At 37.8% G+C, this 21,202-nt stretch overlaps 1 protein-coding gene across 2 annotated transcripts in view; it reads right to left on the bottom strand.

Annotated features, from left to right (window-relative positions):
- NBAS (NBAS subunit of NRZ tethering complex) overlaps nucleotides 1-21,202 on the bottom strand; it is a 275,617-nt gene that overhangs the window by 246,988 nt on the left and 7,427 nt on the right. For both annotated transcript variants that reach the window (XM_081069547.1, XM_081069548.1), the window contains exons 7-9: nucleotides 7,110-7,243; nucleotides 5,163-5,296; nucleotides 3,590-3,688 (exon numbers count right to left, since the gene is read on the bottom strand). In XM_081069547.1, the coding sequence (XP_080925673.1) occupies nucleotides 3,590-3,688; nucleotides 5,163-5,296; nucleotides 7,110-7,243 (367 nt within the window). The remainder of the gene's footprint in view (nucleotides 1-3,589; nucleotides 3,689-5,162; nucleotides 5,297-7,109; nucleotides 7,244-21,202) is intronic.

Below are 21,202 nucleotides of genomic sequence, written 5' to 3'. Positions count from 1 at the left end.
AGACTAGGCCCTGGCTGCCTGTGGCCTGAATGAGTACATATCATCTATGAGTCACCCAGAGTCTAGTATCTCCCCACTGAACCAACATTCCTCCAAGCCTACCTGATCAATTTCCTCATGTCAATCATTTGAGTTCCCCAAAGAGCAGGTTGCCACTTAATGCCAATTACCTGACCTCAAGTTGTCTTCCCAATGCCCTGTCTAACCATCACAACCAAGACCTCTCCTCCCCTCCCACACACACCCTACAGTGCCAGCCAAGCTACACCACTGTGGTTTCCCAAAAATACACTGTAGCTGCCTTCCTCGTCACTGTCACTTTGTCTGGAATGCCCATCATGCCCATATCAGATCCATTCTCAAAAACAAGTACAAGTGCCACCTGCCATTCTTCCCTGATCCTTCAAGGAAGGAATATCTCCTTTACCTGGATGCCTACATAACTACACCTGCACACTTTTAAGGCCCTTACTTCTTTCTATTAGGTTGGTGCAAAAGTAATTGTGGTTTTTCCAATTATTTTTAACCTTTAAAACCGCAATTATTTTTGCACCAACCTGATAGCTTGCATATGTAAATATGCATATATATATATATACATATATACCTACGTGTGTGTGTGTGTGTGTGTGTGTGTGTGTGTCTTTGGTTGTGCTGTCATGGCTACTTCAATGTCCTGAATCGATTCAAAACATTTACTTTTCATGGTCATTTTGACTTTAGGGAAGAGCCAGAAGTCGCACAGTGCCAGATCCGGTGAATAAGGTGGATGAGGACACACCATAATGTTTTTGACAGAAATTACCATATACCAGAAGCGATGTATGACATGGAGCATTGTCATGATGGAGAATGAAGTAAAGGCACCAACGAAAGAGGACTTCCAGAACTGCTTCAGAAAGTGACAAGAACAATGAGGTAAGTGTGTTGGAAGCGAGGAGGAGTATTTTGAGGGGGATTAATGGTAATGGGTCTTTTACTGTAGTAATTCTTTTTATTTAAACATTCACCATAGTTTTTGATCACACCTCATACACACACACACACACACACACACAATATATTTACATATATATATACACATGTATATACAAATATATACATATTTAAATAGAGAAAAATGTATATTAGATGTTAGATATATATGCAGATATATATATATATAATTTCCATTCAATTATATGAGACCTTGAGGTCAAAACTGTCCCCCATCTTTATATCCTCTACAAAACCTAACATGATGTGTTGCACAGAGCAAGCTACAATAAATAAGAGAGCAATGGGAAAGTAGGCCAGCTCAAGATAGATGTTCTACATCATCAATCTACCTAATAGAGACAGTTCTCTAACGAAACGCATACACTTTTTAAGGGTTCCCTCATCAGTAATCAAGGAAATGCAAATTATAACCACAATGAGATATTTTTTTTACGCCTACCAGATCAGCAATATTTAAGTCTGACATCATCAAGAGTGCTAACAAGAATATAAAACAACAAAAACTTTCATATACTGCTGATAAAACTATAAATTGGTAGAACCATTCTGGAAAACACTCACATTTCCCAGTAAAGTTTAAGATGTACTTACCTGACAATATAACAATTCCATTCTTAGTTATTATATACCCTACAGAAACTCTTGCACATATGTGTCAGAAGAATGCACAATAAATTTTACCACAGTACTATTTTTATAACCAAAAAACAAAACTAGAAACAAACTAAATTTTTCATCTACAAGAGAATGAATAAATATGCTGCAATATAGTCATAAAATGAAATATTCTAATGGTAATTAAAAATGAATGAGCTAGAGAAATATGCTTCAAAAAAGCAAGTCTCAAAGCAAGACTTATATGTCTTCTGTGTGATTCCCTTTATAGTAAGTCAAGCAGCAAAACTGAATATGAATAACTGGTAAAACTACAAAGAAAGCAAGAAAATAATAAACAAAATTCAGGACAGTGGTTGTCTCCAGGGAGATGGAGGGGTGAGCTGAGGGAAGAGCACAAAGTTTTCAGTGTGTGGGTTGTGGATGTGGTGTGAGTGTGCGGGTCTGTTCTTTTGCAGGATAAAATTTTTATAATAGTAAAATTCTGAACAAAAGACAAGGACAGACAGACCTATAATTGAAAGTTTAAGCACTCGCAAACAGAGTGAGTCTCAAAATTCAGAACTCGATTTGCATATGTTGAACCACCCTTGTGCCCCTGGGATGAACCCCACTTGATTGTGATGTATAATCTTTCAATGCATTGTTATATTCGATTTGCTAGAATTGTTTAGGATTTATGACTCTGTATTCAGAGATATTGGTCTGTAATTTTCTTTTTTTGTGTTACACTTACCAGGTTTTGGTATCAAGATAATGTTGGCCTCATAAAATGAGTTAGAGGTATATACACAAAAAATCTGAAAACATCCGAAAAGACATATATGCTCCGAATTTCCCTGCAGCTTTATTTACAGTGGCCAAGACATGGAAACAACCAAAGTGTCCTTCGATAGATGATCAGAGAAAGATGTAGTATGTAAGTCAGACAGAAAAAGTCGAGAACCACGTGACTTCACTGATATGTGGGATATAAAACTGAAAGCAACAAAGGAACAAGACAAACAAATAATGAAACAAAAACTCAGACACAGACAATTGTTTAGTGGTTACCAGAGGGTAAGGGAGGGGGACTGGGAGATGAGGGTAAAGGGGGCCACATATATGGTGATGGAAGGAGAACTGACTCTGGGTGGTGAACACACAATGTGCTATATAAATGACATATGTAATACAGAATTGTACACTTGAAATATATGTAATTTTACTAAGAATTGTCACCCCAATAAATTTTAATTAAAAGAAAAAAGAAAAAAAAAATTCAGAACTCAAGCTAAGTTTGTCTGACTCACAATTTGATACTCTTCCCATTTCAAGAACCAAAAATTTAGCTTAGTTAACTTATAAAACATATGTAAATTTTATTCTCACATAACAAAATGAAAGGGAAGAAATCATTGGAATTAGAAATTATAAGTTTCAAGTAACCCTCAGCTGACATGCCAAACACAGAGCAGTGGCAGAGATGAAGTCTGGGATACAGCAGTTGTAGGAAGCAACTGTCCAACAATGAAAGGAGTTACAAACAAACAAAGCATAACAGTGCAACAGTCCAAGCAGCCATACTTACAAAAAAGGAAAGAGGGAAACTTCTTCTCATGTCTACGAGTCCCTTCTAGGCAAGGGCACTTTATATGCAGTATTTTAAGAGTTCTCTCAACAATGAGAAGAGTTAGGCGTTACACATTTTACAGATGAGAAGAATAAGATTTAGAGGGTTAAGAGAGAAGAAAGAATTCCTCAGTGAGTATGTGAGTGCCGCACCTGGCTCAGAGCCCAGCCGGCCACACACATGAGCAGGGACGCTCAGAAGATGACAACAGTATTAAGATGGCTAAGGTAACCACGCACAAGATCGGAAACTGAGGAGACCAAAAGGAGACTCCGAACGGACAATTTCTGCTCTCTAAAGCCGGACTAAGATTTCTCCACCCACTTAATACTCCACCTAATGTGAGAGCACGTGCTTGCTTACCTGTGACCAGGATGGTACACAGCTGTGCTGATTCCATGAGGATAATGACTACTGAAGGTAAAACAGTGACTCTCCTGGTAGCTCTGATTTGTTCCAACACTAAAATGAGGAAGGTAAAAAGAAATAAATACCATTAAGCCACAGTAAGATACCACTAAATACCCACTAAAATGTCTACAATTTAAAAGACAGATAACACCAAGTACTGGTGAGGATATAAAACCACTAGAACTCAGATACATTATAGTGAGAATGTGAATGATACAAAAACTTTAGGAAAAAGTCTGGCAGTGTCTTATAAACTATCTCTACCCTATAATTCGGCAATTCTACTCCATATTGACCCCACAGAAATGAAAATGTAGATCCATAAAACCTGTACAAGAACAGTCGTAGAAGTTTCATAGCCCCAAACTGGAAACTGAGATGGCCATCAGTAAAAGAATGGGTACATAAATCATGAATGTTATGGACTGAATGTTTGTGACACCCCCAACCCCCCCACAGATTGAAAGCTTGTATCCTTCCCAAAATTTATGTGTTAAAACTTCAGTACGAATGCAATGATATTTGGAAGTGGGGTCTTTGAAGGGGAATTAGGTCGTAAGGGTGGAGCCCTCACGAACAGGATTTGCTCCCTTCTGAGAAGAGGCCAGAGCGCTAGCTAGCTCTCCTTCCACCATGTGGGGATACAAAGAGAAGGCAGCCATCTGCAAGCCAGAAGAGGGTTCTCACCAGAACCCAACCATGCTGGCACCCGGAATTCAGACTCTAGCCTCCGGGACTGGGAAAAATAAACTTCTGTTGTTGATAAGCCACACAGTTTACGGTATTTTGTTCTACCAACCCAAACTAAAATACAGGAGATATTCATACAGTGAAATACTAATCACCAATAAAATGGAATAAGCTACTGATACGTATAAAAACACGGATGAATTTCAAAATACTCGAATGAAGACTTAAACAAAAGAGTACATACTATGAGCCCATTAATGTGAATTACTAGAAAGGCAAAACTAATCTATGAGGGGAAAAAGTATAAACAGTAGTTACTCTGGGGGTGAGTGGGGACATAGATCTACTAGAAAGGAGCAGTAGGGAACTTTCTAGCAAAACAATAACGTTCTGTATCTTGAGAGGGGTTTGACCCGCACAAGTGTATACAGTTGTCATAACTCACTGGCTGGTACTTAAGATCCAGGCATTTCATTATATGCAAATTTTATTTCAAAAGAAAGAAAACTGTAAGTAAACACTGAACTTTAATTAATGATATGCATGCTAAAGTATTTAAGTACTGACTGAAACACATTAAAAAATAAGATTGAGTAATGGCTGGATAGAGGGCTGGGAAGAAATGTGACATAGCGAGTATAGTAAAATGCTAACAGAATTTCAGTGGAGGTATGGCATATGAGTTTTCACTATATAATTCTTGCAACCTTCCTATTACATTGCAACTTTTCATAATAAAATGCTGAAAGAAAAAAAAGGAAAAGAAACAAACTCTGACAGTATACCAGAGAAATAAGCATTTCAAATAGTTCTTCCCAAATAAAGTATATTTTACCTTACAAGGTAACTTCTCAGTTCTCCTCGGTAATTGACGACTAAAAGTTCTGCAGACCACTGTGCACTTGCTTTATATTCTAAAAATATCAACCCAGCAATGGCATAGCTCAAATCACCTGCTAAACTAGATGCCTGTAGAAGAGAGGGAAATTAAGTTACTAAAAGACAGACAGACATTAACATACGTGTAATTGGAAGATATCCGAGACATTGGCCTTACCAGGTGCGGTTTAAATACGAGAGCCCCAGAACTGATCTGTAGACTGAAGTGGCCGGCAAATCAGCGCTCCAAGAGCTAGCCACCCAAGCCTAGCACAGGCCTCCCAACCCCACGCTGCAACGGCAGCAGCCTCTAGGGATAAGATATTCACCTAGATAAGTGAGTTTATGTTCAGACGGGATTTCCATGGCAAAAATGGGGGAAAAAAAAAAAAGTAATGCCACCATTCAACTTCAACGAATTCTAAAACACAGAATTCAGATATAAGCTTTCACATGTGGATTTCCACACGCAGCAGTAACCAAGTTAAAAAAAAAATATCTCCTATTACTTTCCATTTGCCTAATCAGCAACTTAAAGGAACGGACACTTAAAAACACTCAGCGCCAACCTTTTTCCATCAACTAAGTATTAGGTTATATTGCTAAGGATATGAGGGCACGTGCACCCTAGGAAGCGCCCTGAATGGCTCTTCATTGTCTAGAACCATGCAATAAAATACTGTAGCCACAGACGGCTCCTGAACACCAGCTATATGGCTAGACCAAATTGAGATATGCTATAAATATAAAAATAAACACCAAATTTCAAGAAAAAATGTACCAAAGTAAAATATCTCATTAATAATTTTTCATTGATTACACATTGAAATGATATTTAGGATTTAATGGATTAAATAAAATATGTAAATTTCACCTGTTTCTTTTAACTCAATGTAATTACTAAAAAATTCGAAATTACATATGTGATCACATATATAGTTTACCTTACATTTCTATCAGACAGTGCTAGTCTACAAAACAGTAACACAAACATCTTAGTTTGGTTCCCCAGGACTTCTGTACTAAGAGCCCAATGCACTCTTTCAAGTTTTTCCACTCATTATATCTGATCAAAAATCATTCTGTAGATCACTGGTTCTCATCCCTAGCTTCTCATTAGAATCTGCTAAAAAAAACTTCATTAAGTTTTTAATCAGCTGAAAAAAATATTAATGCCCAGGACCCATGCAGATCAATGAAAGCAGAATTTCTGGGAGGGGAGCCCAGGCCTATTTTGTTTTTGTTTTCTTTATAAAGCTTCTCAGGATTCTAGGATGCAGCCCAGTTAGAAACACTTCTACCTGACCCTGTGTCCTCCTCACCTGAGCAAGGACGCAATGTAAAAAGCATTGGATTCCTAAACACTTCCTAACTTCACTGCCATGGAAAAGGCCATTTTACTACCTCTCAATTTCAGTTTTCTAAACTGTCAAATTAGGATATCAGCCAAAACTACTCAAAGCATTGTTGTGATTATAAGAATGCAGTATATCAGTCACCAATAAAGTATAAAGCACTATGTAAGTTATTACTGCCACTATGTTTTTTCTCCACTCTCCCCTTCAATTTCTATCCCCTTGAGGGTAACAAATACTAACTCTTCTCCACACTGTTCCGTTCTGATTGTGAAGCCCACTGACTTCCTGACTTCACTGGAACTTTACAGCAGCTTTCAGTGTCTCTATTTAGTTTTCACTTACTACTATTTTAATAATGGTGGATGACATCTGGATATCACATTACAAAATACAGAGAATGAATTATTTCATGAAGATTCTTAAGTTAACAATTCATTATTCAGATTCATATTTATATTATCCCTCTCTTCACATTCATTCATTCAAGTACCTATACATAAAAGGCACTCAGAAAAGTAGGTTATCAGTTTCAGGCAGCAACGTACCGGGGCAATAACAAAGAGTTCACTTCCCATGAGATCAAACACCCGCACGGTTCCCGTGCTTTCTGCATAGGCCAGCAGGGTGCAGTCATAACTCCATGCTACACGTCTCCACTGGGGTTTCGGGTCTTTGGGCACTAGAACAAAAAGAAGTGCTTTTAACAAGCTATTGTAAAGATAGCTAACACTTAAAGTTACTGCAACTAAAGTATTCAACTGTATTACATCACGTCCTAAGGATCTCTAATGAGAACACTTTCCAGGAAACCCACTTCAAGGAAGAGTGGGACACAGCACAGCAAGCTCTGCTCACGTACGTGTGCAAAGTCTGCCGACGCCAGTGGTCTGCTGAATGCTGAGCGAGCCCTAGTCTGGCAAAGGCGCGGGAATAATATACCTCAAAATACTTAGGAAATTAGAAAACCAAAAGCACAGAGAATGCCAGAAAATAATGCCAATCCAATAGGCAGAAAATAATGCCAACCCAATGAGTTCAGCTCCTCTAAAAGTAAAAACATGAAAATTTCACTAAGAGCTAATACATCAGATCTAGATGTCGAGGAAATATGAAGCAGGATTATGCTGACAGAATTAAATAGACACACACACACACAATATAACGTGTATCAGGTAGGTAAATCAAGAACTGTTCTTAGTCACACAATTATAAGATTTTGATAATTATCACGTTAATAATCTAACACCTGTTTTTTTGTTTTGAATTTTTCACAATAGAGAGAAAGACCATCAGGTGCAAAAAACAAAGACTATGAAACTGTAACCTGTGTTGTTTGTTTGAGGTTTCTGCTGTTTTGTCGGCTTCAGCTTCCCTTTCCGAGAATCCAGGGAGACAGACAGGTAGGACCAGTGCTTTCCCTTTACCACCAGGAATTCCAAACAATTAGGAGACACCAGGTGACATCATGAGTCAAGAGCAGAACAAAGCCCAGAACCTAAGCGTCCTGCCTGCCCATGCAGTGTGCGCTGCACACAACACACTGCCTCTCGGGCAGAGCCTGGGTTTGGCCTTTGCACGGCCTCCAAGGTGTTTCTGACATTTATCGCCTCTCGACTCCTCTGCTAACTTCCCGGTTCTGGCTTCATCATCTCTTACTTAGATTCTCACAACAGCCTTCCTGTCTTCTGTGTCTTCCTCATTACTCTAGCCCCAATATCCATGGAAATCTTTCTAAAATAGAAAGATGAACAGATCACATCCTTCTGCTGCTTTAAAATCCCTGATGGTTCTCCATTTCCAACAGAATCAAGTCCAGGTTCCTCCATATACATGGAGGGGCCTTTATAAACGGTCCCACCATCGCTTTCCAGTTTTACCTCCCACCACCTCCTCCATCACACAATCTATTAACCCACCAATAACACACCACCTGACAAATAAGCAAACTATGCATACTCAAGTCTCTGTCTTTTATACACATTACTGCCTCTACCTAGAATGGTCATCTCCAATATAAGCCAAAGGGTTCTTGTTTGTTACAACCTGCAGTAACAAATTATTACTTTTTCTTCCTTGACACTCATCAAAGCTGACGACTCTCCTCTCTGACCCAAATATGCCACACAGAAGTCTTTCACGGTATTGATCACATCATATTGTTTACATGACTACTTCCCCACAAGGCTCTGAACTCGCTGAAATCAGAGGCAATGTCTTATTCAAGAGTGCCATCCCAGGACCTGGAACAGAAAGTGATCAATGTTTCAATAGTGGGTAAAGCCTAAGTCTCTCGGAACAATCCACCATTTCCCCGAAAATAAGGCCTAGCTGGACAATCAGCTCTAATGTGTCTTTTGGAGCAAAAATTAATATAAGACCCGGTATCATTATATATTATATTATATTAATTATATTACATTACATTACATTACATTATATTATATTAAGACACGGTCTTATAGTAAAATAAGACCAGGTCTTACAGTAAAATAAGACCAGGTCTTACATTAATTTTTGTTCCAAAAGATGCATTAGAGCTGATTGTCTGGCTTGGTCTTATTTTCGGGGAAACACGGTACATTAACAGGGACAGGATGGTAAGGATTTACCATCCCTCAAGGACTACCAAACAATTAAACGTTCACTATATAACTGAAGTCATATCCACACCTAAAAGGTCCTACAGAATTCAGAACTCCCTCTTATCCCTGTAATAGATGTAATATATGTTCTATATATGAAGAAAGTATACCAGACATCAATGAGTTTCTTCATTTTGACTATTTATCAACAGGCCAAAAGTCTGCAAAACAATCTAAGAGAGGCCCTTGAACACAAGAGGGTCTAGTGGATTTCACTAAAGCCTAACAAGATATTACATACACTCTGAAAAAGCAATTTTTAAATGGGGAAAAAATGGGGGATAAAAAAAATCAGTTCCCTGTCTTCAGATACTGTGTTTTCCCGAAAATAAGACCTAGCCAGACCATCAGCTCTAATGTGTCTTTTGGGACAAAAATTAACAGAAGACCGGGTATATTACATTATATTAATTATATTATTTTATACTATACCTGGTCTTATTTTACTATAAGTCAGGTCTTATATTAATGTTTGCTCCAAAAGATGCATTAGAGCTGATTGTCCGGCTAGGTCTTATTTTGGGGGAAACAGGGTAGCTTTTTAAAACAATCCAACTTGGAAGTAAACATAGGCACAAAATGATAAACACCACAAGACCAAAACTGATGACTCTCCGTGTACACAAATGTTACATCAACACAACAGGAGGACAATTTAAGGCCCTGAAAAAATTCATATGCTAAGGAAACACAGCAACACTTTTCTGTTATTGCTGTTTTACCTGCGATAATACTTTTTCTCTTATTTCATTTTGATCAGATAAATGGATTTATGTATTACATTCTGTATCTGTTCTGAAATATATACCACATACCACCATCTGAATATATACCATCATCTGAAAGGGATTTGTTTTCACTGTTACTTCTAGTTATAACCATTAGCTCCAGAAAGCTCAACATGTGTGTTTTGACCTAAATAAAAATAGGTTTTTATTCCAACGTAAGATTTTACATAACAACGTGAAAATAAAGACTATATCACTGGATTTTTCCAACTGTTGGTGTGGTTTTGGAGAGGAATGAACAATGTAGATTCGTACAAAGCAAGTGTCGATGGAGTCGTCTGAAAAGTATTCAAAAAGGCTGATGGAAAAGCTAACCAGCATCTGACAATTGCCACGTTCACGGTGCAACTGTTTATACCCATCTTGCACCAGCTGCAGGCCCTTCACCCTGCCCAGCTGTCAAGCTCTTTTCCACCTCAGAGCCTTTGTCAATGCTGTTTTTTCAGCTTTCCCTGAAGCCTCCTCTGGCTTTTTTATCTTTCAGTTCTCAACTTAAACATCACTTCCTATGGCTACACTCTCTGACCGCCCTAAGCCTCAAACAAAGCCCTTTATGATCGATAGTTCCATAACCGATCCTTTCCTTCACAGCTCTTATCCCACATCATAATTATACACTTGTTTATCTACTTTTTATTGTCATCCTTATTCATTAAACTCTAAATTCCAAAATGTCGGGTATGGCATCCAGTTACTCCACACCTTTATAACCACTGCCCAATACTCTTATATACAATAGGCACTCAGGTGCTAAAAGAGCACACTGCAAGCCAGTGCTTTTACCCAAATTAGAAATAGAAGTTGTCAAGAATTAAAAAATAAAAACCACTGGGTTCTATTCTCAGTGCTGCCATAAAACGGCCGGGTGTGACCCTGGGGAGATCACCAAGACACAATTTCCTCTTCTGCAAAATGAAGGGTTCAATGAACAGTCTCTCACATACATTTTTTGACATTGTTTAATTTTTTCAAGTACAGTTGACATAGATTAGTTTTCAGGTGTACAACACAGTGATTCAACATTTATATATCTTATGCAATGATCACCATGGTAAGTCTAGCAACCATCTGTCACCATACAAAGTTGTTACAATATTATTAACTATATTCTCTAAACTGTATATTACTTCCCCGTGTCTTATTTCATAACTGGAAGTTAGCATTTCTTAATGCGCTTCACCTTTTCATCCACTCCTCTGACAACAATCAGTTTGTTCTCTGTATCTATGAGTGTGATTCTGTTCTGTTTCCTAGAAGGTATTATGCCAAGTGAAACAAGTTAGACAAAGACAAATACTGTATGGTTTTTCTTATATGTGAAATCGAAAAAAAATTCTTTGACTTTTAAATCAAGAACCACTGAGTGAGAGCAAACTAGTGGGGCTAGAAAGACATGCAGAGAAGCTAAATATTTATATGTCTGAAATAACAGTGTCTGTAGAAGGCATGAGAAAAATTTTATAATCCTAGAATAAAGAATGACTAAATATGGTAAGAAACCCTGATGTGATAAAGGGGGGAAAATGCAAATCCCATTTAAAAAAAAAAAAAAGGAAAAAAAATGCCCCAGAGGAAAAAAGTCACCCTAAGAAATTTAAAAAACTAACTGCGAGCCGGCCCAGTGGTTCAGGTGGTTGGAGCGCCGAGCTCCTAATACCGAAGTGAAGTCAGGGGTTCGATGCTCACATTGGCCAGGGAGCTGCGCCCTCTACAGCTAAGATTGTGAACAACGGCTCTCCCTGGATCTGGGCTGCTGTGGGCTGCTGTGCGCTGCTGTGTGTTGCCATGAGTGGCCGGCAGCCAGCGTGAGTGGCCGTGGGCTGCTGTGAGCAGCGACCAGTGACCGACTGCCTCAGCCAGGGTGAGCGCAAGGCTCATAATACCAGCGTGGGCCAGGGAGCTGTGTCCTACACACCTAGACTGAGAAACAACAACTTGAACTGGAGTGGCGGGGGAGGCGGAAGGAGGTGGGGGGAAATTGATTGGGTAAAAATACTTGCAATATATATGACAAAGGGTTAACATTTATACTATGGAGAAATACTACAAACCAATAAGAAAAAGTCAAGTATTCTAACAGGAATATAACCAAAACGATGTGATCTAACAGTTCACAAAAAATAAAATAGACAATATATGCTCCACCTAATAACTAAAGATATGCAGATTAAAACTGAGAAGTTTTTCCTTTGCCTGTGAACCTTATGAATATTTTAAAAATAGGTAACATATGGTGCTGACGATAGAGAAAAGAAATGGCTTCAATTATACCTTTTTCATGGTGGTATAAATAGGTATATGCTTCTGATGGAATTACGGCAATAGCTATCACATTTTGCAAACTACACCCATAGACAAACAGGATGTCTTTTCCAGCACTGTTAGAGGAGAAAGGGGACAAAAATGAGTAAGAGACAGAAAACAAGCCACCGTAAACAATCTAAATTTCTACTAAGAGAGGAAAAATTTAACGTGGTTCACATTCTCACAATGGAGAAGAATGCAAATTGAGAAGATAATCTTGTCTTCACTTTCTCTATTTCTGTATTGTTTGACTTTATTACAAGTATGTACTTCTTTTGTAATTTAAAAATAAAACAACAGAATAACTAGTTTCAGCCTAGGCTTCCCACCATAAAAGAAAAATATAGGGGCAGCCGGGTGGCTCGGGTGGTTACAGCGCAAGCTCTAAACAACAGGGTTGCTGGTTCGATTCCCACATGGGCCAGTGAGCTTCACCATCCACAACTAGATTGAAAACAACGAGCTGCCGCTGAACTTCCAGAGGGGCAGCCAGATGGCTCCGTTGGTTAGAGCGCGTGCTCTCAACAAGGTTGCTGGTTCAATTCCCACATGGGATGGTGGGCTGCGCCCCCTGTAACTAAGATTGAAAAAGGCGACTGGACTTGGAGCTGAGCTGTGTCCTCCACAACTAGATTGAAGGACAATGACTGATAGGCCCTGAAGAAACACATTGTTCCCCAACATTCCCAATAAAAAAAAAAAAAAAAAAAAAAAAAAAAAAAGAATATGTCCAAGAACTGTTTTCGGACACTATGCTGCAAGTAGCGCAAGCTTGTGATCACTGGGAGAAGGAAAACATACGAGGTGAGCCCCAGGAGCGCCCTTGCTTTCTGCACTTTCTGGACCACTTTCAGTGCATGAAAAGGGACCTCAAACAGGACATGGAGGTCTCACTGAACTGAGGAGATGAAGGCTGGAGTTCAGAGCTACTAAGCTAGACTATGATTTGATGACACAGACAACAGTATGGTGGTTATCACAGAGGAAGGGGTTGGGGGAAGGATGACGAGGGTAAAGAGGGTCAAATATATGGTGACAGAAGAAGACTAGACTTTGGGGAGTGAACACATAATGCAATATACAGATGACATATTGCAGAATTGTACACCTGAAACATAATGTTATTAACCAATGTCAGCCCAATCCATTTAATTAAAAAATTGCAAGGCAGCATTCCAGAGAGGAGTAAAGCAGAAGAGGAACCTGGGTCTTCCGGCAAACACACACCTGCACACACATGGAGAGGTCCTACAAGGCCAAGGAGAGGGCAGGTATCAGGGGAAAAACAACTTCCAGAGCTCGGAGAGGATGTGGAAATGTGTGAGTTCCATCCAATCACAGTGCAGAGACTTCACTGAACACCCTGACCGTTCATAAGTGATCCCAGAAAAGCCTCACCTCAAAGCAGGACTTACCTAACCTGGAAGTAAAAGCTAATCTAAACCATATCTTACAACACTTGAAAATAAGCCTGAAAAACCCAGCATATCCACCAAGAAATTAACTACTCCTCAGCACAAAACTCAATACTCCATTAAGAAAGATAACAAATATCAGACTCTCAATAACATAGCAACCATAATGTTGAGCATATACTCTAAAGTTGCTAGGTATGTGAAGCAGAAAAATAAAATCCATAATCATGAAAAAATTATAATGGACACCTACCAGAAATGACAGAATGAGGAATAAACAGATAAGGAGTTCAAAACATATTTGAGAATTCAAAGTAAACATAAATAGGGAACAAATAAATAGAAAATCTCAACAGAATCTGATAAAAACTATTAAAAGAAACAAATTTCTGACATGGAAAATCCACTGGATGGATTAAACACTACAGAACAGAAAAAGTATCTACGCTCTCACCTTGAAGACTAAGCAAAAGAAACTACCCAAACTGAAGAATGGAGAGAAAGGACTGAAGAACAGAACGTCAGCAACTAGCGGAGCAATTCCAACCGGTCTGTAACACATACACTCAGCGTGCCAGAAGATAGGGAAAAGGACATGGGGGGAGAAAATTGCATTGAATTGTAAATAATGTCCATAAATTATGCAAATTAGATACTCTACAACTCCAGTGGTGTAAGAGGCTCTGTGAACCTAAAGCAGGATAAACTGGGGGGGGGGGGGGGGGAGGGGGATCAAGGCATGTGACAATCAAATTTCTGAAAACCATGGATAAAATCTTAAAAGCAGCCAAAGAAAAAAAGGACACATTATATATAGGGAAACAATCACAGCAATGAATGATTTCTCACCAAAAACAACCCAATGACATAGTTAAAGAGCCGAAGAGGGGGTGGGGGGATGGGAGAATCAACCTAGAATTCTATGCCCTGAGGAAATATTTTACAAAAATGAAGGCAAAATGAAAGATGGCTTTAGACAAATATTGAATTTTTTATTAACAGACTTGCATTATAAGAAACGTTAAATAAATTTTTTGTTGAAGGAAACACAATCAAATGGAAACTCAGTTTTACACGAAGAAATAAAGATAGAAACTGAAAATAGAGGTAATATAAAAGATTTCTCACTTGTTTTGTAAATTCTTAAAAAGTTACTTGATAACATATTGTGGGGGTTTAACATATGTAAAAACAATTGACAATAGTACAAAAGAGTGGGAGTGAATGGATATAAACTATGTAATACAATAATTTTTAAATATATGTTGTAAACCTTAAGCAAACCCTAAAAGAAAACAAAGTAAAAGACAAATAGAGAAAACAAATATTAAGAGGGTAGAATTGAACCTAACGAGACCAATAACTGCATTAAATATAAATGTTCTGAACACTCCAATTAAATGACAGATATTGTCAGACTGGAAAAAAAAAAAGCAAGACTCAATTATATGCTTTCTATGAACAACGTACACTAAACACAAATGCACAGATTACATGCAAAAGGAGAGAAAAAGATGTCATGCAAATACTAATCATAACAAAGCTAGAGTGACCATATTAATATTAGAGAAAATAAACTACAGGACAAGAGTATCACTGGAGAAAAAGGGGCATTTCATCATGACAAGGAGCCCATTTCTCCAATGAGACAAAATATGTGTAGACACCTAAAAACTAGAGCTCCTAAATACATAAAACTGATAGAACTAAAGGACAAAATAAACAAATACAAAATTATAATTGGAAATTTCAACCCACCTCTCTCTGTAACTGACAGAACAAATAGAAAATCAGTAAGAACATAAAATTCCGAAGAGCTCTAACACCCAACTCAATATAATTAACATCTGTAAGACACTATACCCAATAACTGCACTATAGCCAAAAATCAAATTCTTTTAAAAAGAATTTGGTTCATGAAGACAGACAATATGCTGAGCTATAAATCAACACTCAATAAATTTAAAAGGTTAAAATCATGTTGTGTATGTTCTCTGACCACAGAATTAAACATAACAAAAAGAAACTTATATTAGTACAGCCTTAAATGCTAACATAGAAAAAATATTTAAAATTAATAATGTAAATTTCTTTCTTCTAGAAAAAGAGCAAATTAAACCTAGTAGGCAGAAGGAAAGAAACAGAGATAACAGCAAAATCAAACAAAACAAACAAAAAAATAAATCAAAACCTAAAGTTTTCTTATTCAAGAATAAATTGATAAAACTCTGGCCTAACTGATCAAGAAAAAAAAATAACACTACCTACCAACAGTAAGAACAAAAGAGGGGACATCAGTACAGACCTGACAGACAGTAATAGGATAATGAGAAGATTTTAAACAACTTTAAGCCAATATATTCTACAATTTAGAGGAAAATTCCATGAAAAACTGAAAGAAGAGGAAATTGAAATTTTAAAAAGTTTTATATCTATTTTAAATTTTCAATTAGGAATTAAAAACATACAACAAAAAACTTCAAGTTTAACTGGTGAATTCTATCAAACATTTAAGAAATAAATAATTCCAATACTATACAAACTTTTGCTAAAGCAAAAAAGAACACTGTCAACTCATATTTTGAGACCAGCACTACTCCCACACCAAACAAGAAGACGTTTTAAAAAATCTACAAATCAATGTCCCCATGAACATAGATGCAATAATCTTCTACTTATGTTATACACAATTATCTGCACAAAGGCCTAATGATGGTTCTTTCCATTTTGCTTGAAGAATCAGGCACAACACTGAGTTGCTTACTGCTCAGAGATCAACTTTACAGGTATTTTCTGGATGATTTGGGTAGTTGGGAGACCAATATCCTAATACTTAAGATGTTACCTGGTTTAAAAAAAAAAGATAGTCTTCTTAAACTTCAACCTAAAAGACTCAACAACCTATCTTTAAGGAAGATTGCACATTAATATAGCATATTACTTTTATAGAAGATATCTATAGTAAAATAACAAATTATAAAATGTTAATACTACCTATCTCTAGAAGGTGTGCTTTTTTTTATTTTCTACTTTTTGCTATTCTTAGTTTCTAAAGTTTTTTCTGAGAATGTGTATTATTTCTTCACCAAGAAAAAAAATTTTTCTCCAAAAAATACAAAAAGGGGGAAATAGTTATTGCATAATTTGAGGCTCCTAGATCACAGTTCTAGAGTGAAATGTTTCATTTCTAAACCTTGGTGCTTCAAAGAGTCTATGCTTCCCAACCATTTTCACGTCAAGATACACAGAAATTCATGTTTGCATGGCACCTAACGGTACACTGATGAGGCTGCTGGAAACCAGAGGCAGTCTGAGCTCAGGCTGTCACAGGGCCCGCAGGCCAGTGAGGGCTGATGGGATCTCAGCACACCTACAACTGGCAAGTGTGGCTGAGCATTAGGAAGCTCTGGTTTATGGGATCTCGAAATCAGAAAGATGAGGAAAGTCTCTTGATTAACATAATACAGCTTTAAAAAACTCTTAATTCCATGTTCTAGTTTTAGGTCTCGCTTCAAGATAGAAAAACTCCATTATTCTTTATGGCCTGGCAAACAGAGCCAGAACAAGTTGCAATCCGCATTTAAAACATTTTCAAACAGCATTTATTTTATAAAACAATAATTGAAAAATATCAAAGTGGAACCAAGTAGCTCCTATTTCAGTTTGCAGATTCTGCAATGTGTGGTTTCCAAAATGCATTAACAACAATCTGGCTGCGTCTCTCCAGGCAGACACATGAAACATCATTTGGCATATGAGAGTCACTCCCACAAAGACGAATCAGATAACAAGCAAATGATCATTACCTCACATTACACGAAATGGAAAGAAGCCATTAATGCGACATTAAGGTCATAAATTCACCCATCCAGAAGCCAACAAAATAAAACATTACTTCTCAAAGCATTAGGATTATTATCTCATCCATGCTGCACACTAACTGTACACACTAAAAAGTCCAACAGACTGTAACTTGTGTAAAATACAGAGGGTTAAGCTCACCCTTTTCATGTTAACAGGTAGATTTCCCAGTTTGCTTTCTGGCTAAGAGCAGGGATCTAATGCCAGTGCTCAAATGGGTCCTCGGTACCTGAATCTGGACATTCCCAGCATGCTTCTCAGAAGCCCACAGAAGGCTCCCCAAACCCTCCGCCAGCCAGAGGGCAGGACTGGGAAAAAGGCAATGAATATCCTCAAACAGCTCTCCCGGGCACTTTCTGATCCCTATTCATTATTTAAGCCAGGTCTGGTCTACTTCAATAAGTGTTGGTGAAGAAACAATAGGAAGTAAATTCAGAAAATGCTAGAGCCCCAAGTTTCAGAAATTCTCAAACACTACTCCCCTTCTATTATTCTCAAAAGGATACTAAGCAAACAGGACTTCTCAGCTGCCCTTATTGTTCTGTTCATGGTATTACACACACTTGTGTACATTAGGAATAAAAAATGTGAATAACAATTATCCATAAATTTATGTATAATATGAACAAGTTATATATAATATACACACACTCATGAACTTCTAAAATTAACTCACAGTATATATGTAAATATACTTTATTCATACCTTCACTCATAAAAATCATTTTAATAGTTCTCAAGTGCCAATACCCACTTGATAGGATCAAAAATTGTGTGCCGGCTACGTGGCAGATACCACGCTAGGCACTAGGAAAAAACAAAAAAGTTAAATAAGACAGGAGACCTGCCTTCAAAGAACTCACAATCTAATAAATCAAACAGGGAAATCAACAATTAAAAAAGGAAAGTAGATTAGGCCAAATGTATGATAAAGGTACAACTAAGTCCTAGAGCAACATTAAGAAAGATGTACAGGTGGTGGGGAAGAGGGCAGGGAGGAAAGGTTTCCCAAAAGAGCTGATGCTTGGACTAAAATATGGCAGGACTCATGAATTTATATAAAGGTGAGAGCTTCTAGGCAAAAGAACTATGGGTACCAAGGCATAGAAAGCAGGATGGGGTTGGCAAACTGCAGGGTGCTTTGTACTAGAACATGGGACACGTGCCGGGGGGTCCAACAGGGCAGACAGGCAGACTGTGAAAGGTCTTGTGTCCTGAATTAGAAAATCTGAACTGTATAGTACAGTCAGTGGTGAGCAATTGAAAGATTTTAGGGAGATTACTACCAGGAGTAGTAGTACTAACAGCTTAATGTCTCCTAAGTACTTAGAAACTGTCAGACATTATGGTAAGAGCTCCACATTATTAGCTCACATAACTTTTCCACAACCCAGTGTATAAAATTACGCCTATATTATAGATAACTGAGACTCAGAGAGGTCCAGTAACTTGTCGAAGGTCACATATCTAGGAGGGGAGCCAGAATTGAAGGGTAACCTCATAGAATTCTCTTTTAAGAATGATCAGTTTGGCAAACAGCACAAAGTGTAGACTGGGGACGGGCATATAAAAGAAAACCTTATCAGGCGACGGTCACAAGAAAGCAAGTAAAAAATGTTAAAAGCCTGGGGCAGCCTGATGGCTCAGTTGGCTAGAGCGCAAGCTCTGAACAACCGGGTTGCCGGTTCGATCCCGGACGGTGGGCTGCGCCCTCCACAACTAAATTGAAGATGACTAGATTGAAGACAACAAGCTGCCTGAGGGGCGGGCAAAGGTTGCTGGTTCAATTCCTGCACGGGATGGTAGGCTGGGCCCACCGCAACTAAGATTGAAAATGGCCACTGGACTTAGAGCTGACCTGCGCGCCCTCCACAACTAGATTGAAGGACAATGACTTGGAGATGACAGGCCCTGAAGAAACATAGTTTCGCAATATTCCCCAATAAAATTTATTTTTAAAAAAAGTTAAAAGGCTGAACTAGGGCTGTGAGGGCTGACGTGCAGAAGTGGAGGCAAGAGCCCTTTTAACCAGATTCCCAGGACGTGGTGAAGTTCAAGGTGATGCTTCTCCATGAGTCACTCAGTACAACTGCAATGCATCATGTCTCTCTTTTCCAGAGGGACCGTAAACCTTAAATCTAGGTAGCGGATCTCATACTCCTCATTACATACATACACAGTGCCTAGGACAGTACCAGGCATGTCGTGGCACCTTAATAAATACTTGTTGAAGAAAGAAAGACGGAGAGAAGAAAAAATGTCTTGGTGTCTGACTTGGTACAGATAACGGTACCAGTGACCTTCCAGGAAACAGAGCAGAAGGAACAAAAAAAGGGGAGATAACTTTATATAAATATGTAAGAAGTTTTACATTTGCTTTTATGTCACAATATATACTACGTGTAAACATAATTCCATGAGAATGCTATTACTACCTTATCCACCAGTACATGTTTAGAAACAATGATTCTGACACAATAATAGAATGAGTACCACCATTCACATGGGATTTCAAAACATTTTTAAAACCTTTGATCTTTAATCTTCTCAATACATTTGGATGGCTGAGAATGAGAAAAATTAAAAGGAAACTGGTCCCAGGCTATAATACTGTATTTGACAAGGAGCTGAAGACCAGCATTTCTGAGGGGAGTTTCGAGAATCCTCTGTATTTCCACGATCTTATAGATTTCAAAATTAGCTATGCCTCCCTTTCTCGATGCTCCTTTTCATGTTAAATATTTACTTTATACTAATGCTGCTTTAAGATAAAATATGTATACCGTGTTCTTCCAATTAAATGAAAAAAAAGCATATAAAGCACTAAATACCATGCCTGACACTCAGTAAGGACACCATACATTCTGTTATCACAATGACCAGGATTATCATCATGATTCCAACAACAACACTGAAATTAACACAAGGCCAGACTGCAGGTAGGTCCTGTAAATAAAACATAGGTAATACCTGGATTTACCTAATTGTGTCCTATTATTTTTTTCTCCTATAAGCTTCCTGCTACCTTTTCATACATTGCTTCTTCAGATCGAAATACGCCCGCTATCTTCTACCTTCTATTCATTCATTCTTAAGGTTGCTTTCCAAAACTCACTTTTTCCTCAATAATTTCATTTCACACTCCTTGTTAAAAACCCTCACCCTATTCATATCTGTATTTTTCTTCATCAGCTTTGTCAAAGTTCATAATTATGTATTGGAGTGTATGTATGAGGTAAGGGAACCAGGCCTTTTTGCTCACAATCACACCCCTAGTCTCCAGGAACACATTCATATACAGAAAGGACACTCAATAAATTTTTGTTGACTGTATCAAAAATGATAATCCCACACTTTTTTTTTACTAGTTTATTTCTGACCAACTCCTGACTTATACCTAAATATTTCTGCATTGAATTCAAAATAAAAGACTATGGACACCTAAAAATACTTTACCACAAAACTGGCTTGGAGTTTTTTAAAAGTTTCAATTTCAAATTTCTCCAAAATGCAGATTTTAAAGTAAACTATTTAAGGCAGTAAGAGAAATCAGTTAAGATTTTTTAAATCATTTTAATAAACAATCAAAATAATCCTTGTTAATATTTATGTAATATTTATGTTGACT

The sequence above is a fragment of the Rhinolophus hipposideros genome (assembly GCF_964194185.1).
Source record: "Rhinolophus hipposideros genome assembly, chromosome: 12".
NCBI classification, from domain to species: Eukaryota; Metazoa; Chordata; class Mammalia; order Chiroptera; family Rhinolophidae; genus Rhinolophus; species Rhinolophus hipposideros.
This window is presented reverse-complemented; position numbering and strand designations above follow the sequence as displayed.